The following is a 9,891-nucleotide window of genomic DNA, read 5'->3' on the forward strand; positions in this document are numbered from 1 at the left end:
ATGAGGTATAAAAGCATCACCTAGAGATGGGTAAAAACCAGGAATTCTTACCCAGATGAATCTAGCAAAGAACTATTAAGTACCAAGGCATCCAGTGTGGAGAGCAGAGCTCCTTGAATGTCCTCCAGTGTGGAGAGCAGAGCTCCTTGAATGTCCTCCAGAGAAATAGATATTATTTTTTCCATTGGGTAATATGGGTTCAACGAAACTAACACTTCAAGAAAGGCTGAGTTGCTGACTTTTTTTCTTCCCCTTTCCCCAAAGGTGTGGAAATTATTAATTTTTATAAAGTTGAAATGGACATGTTTTACTGCAATTTAACTTTGGGTATAATTAAATTTTTATAAAATAATTAAGCATAATGTCAACATCAAAACATTTTGCCTATGTTGTGCTATTATAAGTGTAATTTATTCCTTTAAGAATATTTTTATACAAAGCAATAGAGGAAATAAATTTTTGCATTTGGTTTGTAATTCGGTAGGTTTTTGTCTAATTTTAAATCAAGCTGATTTATCCTTTTCTGTAAGTCTGTATGAAAACATTTAATTGATTCAAAAAGAAAATGTTTATTTCTTGCCAGAAATACTGTTGTATCAGAAGCTTCACATTCTTATCCTGGCTGGGATCAAAAATACTGAACTCTCCATGTTCTCCACAGACCGCAGTTGCCATGTTCTAACCCTTTTTGCTTAAGATTTTTGAGCAAACTGAAACATTTTCCTGGCTATAATACTCATTCATTTTGTGAAATTGGGGCAAACTTCTCTGCTTATCTTTGGAAGAAAAAGGTATAACTTAAGGCTTTATTTAACTTTTTCAGACCTGCTGTTCCTGTAGATGGAATTGTCTGCACCATTATTCTGAGCAAAAGTCACTCTTAAATTTCCAAGGGATTCAATGGCAGTCTGTATTCAGATTAAGATGCTGTAGTATGATGAAATAAGCCCCTATATAAAGGAAGTCCTCTGCAAAACTTGAAAAGCTTTAGAGAAAATACAGTGAAAAATGCTTAATATTTGCTCTGTTGCTCTAGTTAGAAATGTTAAAGATTACTTTCCCTATCAGTATGTAAACAACATATTATTGGGTTCTCACATTTTCTTTCTAAAAATAAGTGGAATCTCACTGGGTATCTCTTTCCCAGTGTTCCCTGCTTGAATGAGATTAATTATTCCAAGTGACCACAATTCATGCAGTTCACAGCTTATAAATAATGGAGATATTCCTTTTTCTTAGAATCACAGAAAGGCTTGGGTTAGAAGGGACCTTAAAGATCATATAGTTCCAAGCCCCCTACCACGGCAGGGACACCCTCCACTGCACCAGGTTGCTCAAGTCCTTGTCCAACTTGGCATTCTTTTGTGTTACAATGCTTCTGACTGAAGATTTAGAGTACTCCTCTACTCATCCCAGCTAGACTTTTGCCTTTCAGATTCGTAAATCAAAGTAGGCTTGGGATCAGAATTCTGGAGCTGGTTATAGGCTATAAGAAAACCAAAGAGGCATTTAGGCTTGGGTTTGGTTTTCTCTTAGTTTGATAGAAAATGTTATATACAAAATTCTTTTCTTCTATCTGTATTTTTCCCAAACTCTTCCATTGTGCTTCTTATGGTGTTCTTTGGTGCTTGTGATGCAAAGCTTAAGATCAGCATAAAAAATAACTAATTTGTTAATTTATAAAACCTAATGGTTACCTATTGAACATTCTAAAGGTGACAGTGCTTCAGCAAATAAAATTGTGAGCTATCTTAGAATTAAGTCAAACAAAGCTCAAATGACATAAATTAAGCTCTCGTTACTCACAGTTGATATTTGTTTCAACTCTGTTTAAAGAGCTTGTAAAACATTTGGTAGTTGGACCAAATCCTTTTTCCTAAAAAGCTGAGCTAATATATTTATATTGAAAAAACAAAGTTCTTTCTCTTTTGCTGAAAGACAGTGATTGTGTTTATGCAGTGGCTTTGTAAGATTTAACAAGGCTTAGTGTGCAACTCTTAGTCTATGGGTGCTTTTGACTTGCCCCATGGTTCTCATTTCACTAAAAGCTGAGCCAAGACTATTTCTGGTTCTCCCATCTCTAAGCAATGAGACCATGTTTTTCCATGAAACAATTCAGGATACAGTAAAGTAGATCCTCCAGTATGCATTTTGAAGTGCTGAGGCACAGAGGATGTTGACAAAATTTAAACATTTTAATATCTTATTTCATGTCACTAGTTTAGAATTTTATTTGGGTTTTTATTGGCAAAGTTGATCAGATATCAGTCACAGTCAAAGCTGCATTAATCATTTTTAACACATCTATGGAGGATGGTGTGAATATGATAAAATAAGACTTTTTAAAAAAAATCTGACGAGTGCAAACAGATGATGGGTGACAGTGATATTTTCAGTACAAGCTGGGAAACTGCTATCTTTTGGATCTCTTACTTCTCCTAACATTTTAACGGAAGAAGATGCAAGACAAAACCTGTCCTCCTATGCCAATCATTTCAGAATACATTTCTCTAAAAATATTAATGTAAATATGTAAGAAAGACAAGGGGAGGAAAAAAAAAAAGAGGAAGGAAACTGCCGCAGACACAACTTTACCTGCTTTTATTTAGAGAACTGGGGTTGGTTTTGTGGGTTTTCTTTTGGTTTTGCCCTTTTTATTTTTTTTATTTTTTTTTTCCCCTCTAGTTTGGAGCCTTGTGTGATTCTAAATACCAAAGATTGATAAAGCTAGAGGATATTTCTTGCAGTCCAGATGGTGGTGTCCACTGGTGCCTACTTAGCTAATAAGGATTAGAGGCAGACTGAGGCTTTAATTTCGATATGATTAAACACTAAATATATGAGCACTTGATGAGATCATGGAAGGCAATACAATCCTTTTATAAGATATGAATTAAATTTTTCTGTAACCATCGTCTAGGTTGCAGGATAGCTGTAAAATGTGGGAATCTAACTTCTGGCATGTGACTGTTTTGCTTTGTCTTCTGTTTTCCCAATACTAAAATACAATGGTGGTGTTCAGTAAACAAACCAAATGCCTTCTTGTGCAGCTTTGGGCTTTGTTGTGAATCCCCTGAGAGCTCCAAGGGAGCCATCATAGTAGCAGACACCTTAGAATCATAGAATCAACTAGGTTGGAAAAGATCTTTAAGATCATCAAGTCCAACCATTACCCCAGATCTGCCAAGGCCACCACTAAACCATGTCACTTGAGTGCACTAGTATTTGTCAAAGACTGGCTTACAGCCCTTTCCACTTCTTTTGTGATGGCTAATATTGCCAGCAGTTTGCTGCTGTCCTCAGCCACAAGAAGTAGCCCAGGAAAGTGGGTTTTTGTCTGTGTCCTATCTGTGCTCCACCTGCTTTTCTGCCTGTGTTGGTAGGATTAGGTGCGTTCTCTTTGTGTTGTATAATATTCTTCCTTTTTGTACTACCTGTGCATTTTTGAAGCAAAATTGATAGGATTGGAAAATGTTAGTGAAAGTTTACTAGGTGCTTTATTTCAACGATGTACTGTATAGCAGGCTTGAGAAACTGACTCTGCCTAGACTTAATCTTCTAATTTGTTCTAAATTTGTCATGAAATGCATAACCAATTCACCTCTAACCAATAAGAAAAGACTCTTTAAAATATGCACAGCTAAAGGAAACTTATGATTCTCTGCAGTGATTCATGCTACAAAGTATTTCCATTGTTGGAATAAAAATGGAAATTGGGAGCTTGTTGTAGAAAGTTAATTCCCAGTGAGCAATTATCTATGTGACAAACCAACCTTGTAATTGGCACTTCTGTTGGCAATCTCCATAGAAAAGTAAAGAACTGACAGAACCCAAAGGCGATGTCTTTTGGGGGAATATGAATTGTTAGCATATTGCATGCTGATTCAAGGATGAGAAAGTGCTGGACACTTCAAACAGAGTAGTACTCCAGCAAAAACATACTCACCCAATAAGTTCCTGACATTCATGGCTAGGAGTAAAATCCTGAAAGTGTGAACCCCAAGCACAGTCAATGGAGGGTGCTGGAGTGCGCAGACCACTTGTGGAAGGTGTTAGTGAGGTAAGGGATGAAAGCATCTAAAAGCGAGTTTTACTGCCTGAAACACAGGGTTGACGTTTTAACAGCCATGACTGCTCTCCCAAGGCTTCCTGCCAGCAGAGAATTCTTGGTGCAGTGAGCGTAAGCAGAAGTAAATGTAGTCCAAGTTTATCCCCTCTCTCACGGAAAACCAAATTCCATTTAAAAAGAAGAGGAAAAAGAAAAATGAGAAATAAATATTTTTGGCTGAAAGTAGGAAATGGTTACATTAATCTTTGCTGTATCCACTCATGAAAATGCTTATCAGCAGTAGGATAATAGTCTGGGTATCTCTAGGACTGCTGCCACCCTTGTTTCTCTGTAGAGAAAGGCACCCCTGGCAAACCCTGTTGCCCCTCACTGAAAGGAAGAGAAAGCTAGGCTCCTACCTCTTGCTTTGGGTAGAGCAGTGAACCAGAGAGAGCATGCGCACTACAGGAGCTGGAGTCTTACCATGCCAAGTCTAATTTTGGCCCTGCTTATGCTGTTGCTCATTTATAATACATGACTTTCTAAAGGTTTTGTGTCATTATCTTGGCCTCACTGTTTAAACACTGGCAATTACTAAAAGAAGGAGTGAGGAGACTGAGCAGTGGTCTTTGACCATGGAGGAGACCAGTGGTGAAGTGGGAGCTGAACCCCGATCTTCTGCTCCCCAGGCTGCCCTCCTACCCTGCTAAAACCAAACATTCCCACTTTCAATGCTCCAATATGATGCTTTGGTAGCACTAAGACAGTTCCGAAAGTCCAATTTACTCTGCTCTCTTAGAAAGTGATAAATTTTTCCTTTTTTTCCCTTTTTTTTTTTTTTCCTTTTAATATCACTCAGCACTGTTTTTCAGTGTATAATTTCTGTTCAGGTTCCGTTGTAAATGCCATTCCATTAGGAAGCCCCTGCTGCTCATATAGTCAGCCTAGCCAATGTGAGTAACCTTGCAGACAGTGTGAACTCTGCTTTGACAAGCCATAGCACTGAACCCCATGTGTGCTTTCTCTTTAATCAGATACACGCACTCACCCCGTGACTTCTATTGGCCACTGGGGGATATGAAATGAAAAACTGCCTGATTGTGAATTATGACAGTAAAAGTTTATAAGCTACTAAAATGAAGTTATAGCACCTAGGAGCTCAGTCAACTGACAATGTTAAATGACAGTTTAGAATTCGCTCGGAGACAATGCTACAAAAGGAACTGCACACACAGAGGTGAGGTGGTGCCACTCTGTGACAGGCAGAAAGGTAATGTGGCACAGAGCAAACTGCGGAGGAGTTAGGGAAAACTGCTAGGATGATGGCAGTTGTTCTCTGATAATCCCAGGAGTGCTAAAGGTAACTGCTTTGAAAAGAAACGTGTTTACGTCTCTAAGAAGATGTGGAGGAAAGAGAAAAATGTAAATATATGTGTATGTAGGGGGTGTAATCCTTTGACTGGTGGGTCTCCTGGCCTATGGAACAGCTCTTTTTCTCCAATTAGAAAGAATTGTCTAAGAATAGCATTGGATGGCTAAAAATGGCATTAGTGGCCAAAAGATCAGTTAAGGCTATCAGGTTTATACAGCACAACGATGGCAAAGAAGGCTGGTTTTCCTCCTCTCCCCTTTAGGTTGTTCAAGCAGTCAATAGCCACTCTGTTCAGATCGCTATGATTTGATACCAGACTTTGAAGGAGCAAAGAAAGGCCATGTTGGTGCTGGTGTTTTAGTTCAGGTTAAGAGTGTGCTTTGGACCTGAAGCTCCTGATCTTCTCTGATTTGCATCGCAGGATGATCTTGGAGCACAAAAACCTTCATTCTTTAGGATGGAACTAAACCAAAAAAATTCTTGTGCCTGATATGTTCCAGCTGTTAGTGGGAACTGGTCTGATGTGACCCCCTACCTGAGCTGTGTATAGTGTGCACATCACGTTCTCAGCACCAGCTGTTTCATGCTCTGTATTTGCTCCTACTGCACTTCACTACTTGCTAATGAAGACAGTCTCTCTTTCTTCTTCAAAGCAATAAAAATTCTGTACTCCCGAATAATATAAAAGGTTGTTACAGCACTGTAGAGCTCTCTCCGACTTCTGTATCTACTGTAACTTCTTTTTCACCTTGGCTTTATATTTTTGCTGTAGTTGATTATGGTACTTCAGGTACTGATTTTCTTCAAAGGCAGTCTGGCTGGGCTGGCTTTCTTTTCAAACATCTTCATTTCTATAGTTATTTTACCACCTGAACTTGTTTTCAGACTGGTTGCAATGGACAACATTGAAAGCAATACAGTTACAAACTAAAGCACATGAGAATAGAGGCAGAAAAGACTCTGGGTGTATATAGGTGGTACTGTCCTCCACTGAATGGAGTTTAAGGTGCCAAAATGTCCCAGACACTATTGCCAAAAGCCTTGGTAGAAAAAGTTTTGGTTTGTGCAATTAAATGCTCTGGACAAGGAAATGTTGCAGACTTACAGCTAAAGACAGCTATTAAGGTAAAGTAAAATGTCAGGTAGAGTCTTGATAATGGAGCACCATTCAAGGCACTGAACAAATGCCTTTTATGCATTTTTTTAGTTTTGTTTTTGGGTTTGTTTTCTTCCACACGCACCCTTCAGATGGCCCTATTAAAAGCATGAGAGGTGTGAATAAGGATTTCTACAGAGCACCTTAGCTCTTCCTAAAATTTTCACATTTGACATTCATTTAGCTATGTGTGCAGGATTATATAGAGGGAAAATGGCCCAATCATTACAGTAGTAGCTGTGCAGAGTTAGGTTTTCCAGTACAGTTCGGATTTGTTGAAAGTTCTTTAGCTTCTCTAGATCTCTATTGCCTGTCTGCAAAGCAGGAGCAAAGTACTCAAAAAAACTACAGATGCTGTGAGAATGAAGTCTGTGTAAATAGCTACAGGGGGAGTTCAAAGCACCTGCTGTGATTGTGTCTTACACAAAGTTATCTTTATGTCTTTCATATGAACCATGTCTCATTCTGCAAGGTAAACTAATTTTGCTTCACATCTGCTTTGCCAGGCAACTGGTTTCCACACTTGCTGCGTGAAGGTAAATTGGAGAGATTCTTCTTCTTCTTGGCTTCCCTAATGATGGTGAACACCCTGGGCTTCTGGACCATTGCACACAGGTATGTGTGAGAAAATGAAAGCTTGGTGTTTCATTTGTACATATGGACAAAAATTCTTGCAAAACCTGTAAACTAGTATGTAACAAAGAATTGGTAGTGATAGATTGTATGTTATTATTCAGACTTCAGTATTTTTCATCTGCCTTGAGGAGAGAGATTTCACAGTAGAAATTCTGTGGAAAGGTTAAAAAAAATACTGTAATTAACCTTAAATATTTAAGGGGTCTTATTAATATAAAATTGCCTTGAAGAAAGAGGAGCGTCCTATTTAGAGAAGGATCTAAATATCTTGGCATGGAGTTTAGCTGACAACACCAAGACATGTTGGTTATGGGACTTACCTCCACTGCACTTGGCTTTGTACCAATATATAGCAAATGTTGTCTCAGCAAGCCTACATCATTAGTGTAGGACATTAGGTGAAAGGGTTGCAAGAAAAGAGCAGACTGTTACGGGTTAATGCTGTATGCAGTGGTTTCAACATAATAACCCTGAAAGATTTTCTTACAATCTACTGGGCAATGAGATAAAAGCAACTTTCTACTAGAGACAACGGAATTGCTCAGTTAGCCCACACACAGAATCAGTTTTATGCCACCTACAAAGTGTAGGTTTTATACCTAGGTATTGCCTATAAAATGCAAGGAACTCTCAACTGCAATTCCCTTTTTCATCAAGGGGTGGCCTGCCTCCTGTATTCCAGAATATCTAATCACAGTTAACTTCCCATTGTCAGTGTTATAAGTAATACTCATAATCAAGAAAAAGGAGGGAAACAACCTGTGTCATCACAAGTGGGAACGGTCATTCTCTCTTGTGAGTGAATGTGAGTGGCATTCACTCTTAGACATTGGGCTGCAGTTCTGTGGAAATCCTTCAGAAACCCTGGTGAAGTGCAGTGATTTGATAATGACAACAATAGAAGATTTCCAAGGGCAGTGTACTTCTAGAACTCTTGAGAAAAATACTGCTTTTTCTATTACATATAGCACTAACTTTGTTGCAGCAAAGATTACCATAGCGTCTTGTCAATTTTTTTGTCTTGTCAATCTTTCAGTGTAACCTGAGACACAAGTGGCCATTTATTCCAGTGGCTAGGTCTTGATTCTCTTCTTTTACACGTGACCTGAGTCATGACTAGAAATGTTTCTCCTGCATGTACTTTGTCTTCCTCTTATAAAATAGGATTTAATTCTTCTGTACAATGAAATTTTCATACGTGACATTTACTGATGCAAGTTAAAAAGTTTTGGTTGTCAAAAAGTGGCTATAAAATTTGTTGAACGCAACACAATTTTGCCAAAAATCACATATTTTTATGAGGAAATTTGTTGACCTCCAGTCTTACAAAAAGCTTTCTAAAATTTTATTTCAAATTTTTATTTCACTTCAAAATCAAGGTGTACATCACTTTTCAATATGACAAACAAAACCTACATGAAACATGTTTTTTCAGATCAAATGTAATTCTTTAATTTTCTGCTGAATAAGAATTCTCAAAAAAAAGACAAAGGGTGACAGCTATTCAGATAAACACTGATTTAGGGATGGGGGAAATTAGGCTTTAAACCTCTGAATTAGAAAAAAAAATACTAGAATTTGTCTGAGGGGAAAAAAGTATGCTTCTGTTTTAAATTTGTTAAAGTGACACAGTACAGCTGTTATTAATACTTGCATCCCATTTGACACTTTTCATCCTGAAGTTCTGAAAGGTTCTAGGAAAGCACATATCACTACCCAATTTTTTTGGCTGCTTAAAAGTCCAGAACTCAAAATGCACTGTAACATGCAAAATATTACCTAATAAACAATAGGTGAAGCTAATACCAGAAAGGATCATTATTTTAGTATTTTCTTTCTCTATCATCCTTCCCAGATACACCAATCTGAATCAGGAATACACCAATGAATTCAGAGCAAGTCTTCCTGAAGAAAAGCTTTTGAAGCATGGAAAAGGCATCAAACATTATGATAGTGTCCTGGAAAGTTCTCCCATTTTGTCTCCTATGGAGAAAACTTGATAAAATTTCACCCTTTCTAATGGTAAACTACCTAGCATACTTAAAGTGGAACTGACATTGTATTTATTAATTATCTTAGGAATAATAATGTTATTTTTAAGTTTACAAAATAGCAGTCATCATAGGATTTGGCCTTGTGGGATGCTTGTGCTGTTATAATGCATGTTGAAGGCAAAGATTGCTCACTGCTTGGCATGGTTGATGGATAGAGGCTTTTAATATCTGTAGGGAAATAGGTATTCACATGTACTTGTACTTAGTAATGGTTCAGAATTAATAAATTCATAAACACATTTGTTTAGCAAATTACTTTGTGATAGTATAATTTAAAAATATTTTTGGAGTCTGGTATTGCCTGGTTGGTACTTGCAAAGGTGGGAGACTTTTGGATATTCTGGTCTCTTCTACTTATCTGCTACGCAGCCTTCAGCAAGTTGCTTGTTTACTTTAACTTCCCTATGCAGTAAAATGGACACAGCCATACTAACTTTCTTTGCAAAATTGCTTTGAGATCTACCAAAAATATGCTAGAAACTACATACTGGTACTAAGTCCATAAAGTATGTAATGAAACATTTATGATGGGGTATCTAGTCTTTTATTTGGCAGAAGCACTGTGAGATTTGTCATTCCTAAAGGATGACTTACAGAACATTGAGAAGAGGAGGGAAAATTATTA

The 9,891-nt window shown here is 37.6% G+C and overlaps 1 protein-coding gene across 1 annotated transcript in view; it reads left to right on the forward strand.

The window, feature by feature from the left end:
* The window catches only part of SLC15A5 (solute carrier family 15 member 5), a 32,555-nt gene extending 22,881 nt beyond the window's left edge, over positions 1-9,674 (forward strand). Inside the window, exons 8-9 of the mRNA XM_030479697.1 lie at positions 7,083-7,191; positions 9,068-9,674. Coding sequence (XP_030335557.1) covers positions 7,083-7,191; positions 9,068-9,212 — 254 coding nt within the window. The 3' untranslated portion in view covers positions 9,213-9,674. The remainder of the gene's footprint in view (positions 1-7,082; positions 7,192-9,067) is intronic.
* Positions 9,675-9,891: the final 217 nt, after the last annotated feature.

The sequence above is a fragment of the Strigops habroptila genome, chromosome 3 (assembly GCF_004027225.2).
Source record: "Strigops habroptila isolate Jane chromosome 3, bStrHab1.2.pri, whole genome shotgun sequence".
In the NCBI taxonomy this organism is placed as follows: domain Eukaryota; kingdom Metazoa; phylum Chordata; class Aves; order Psittaciformes; family Psittacidae; genus Strigops; species Strigops habroptila.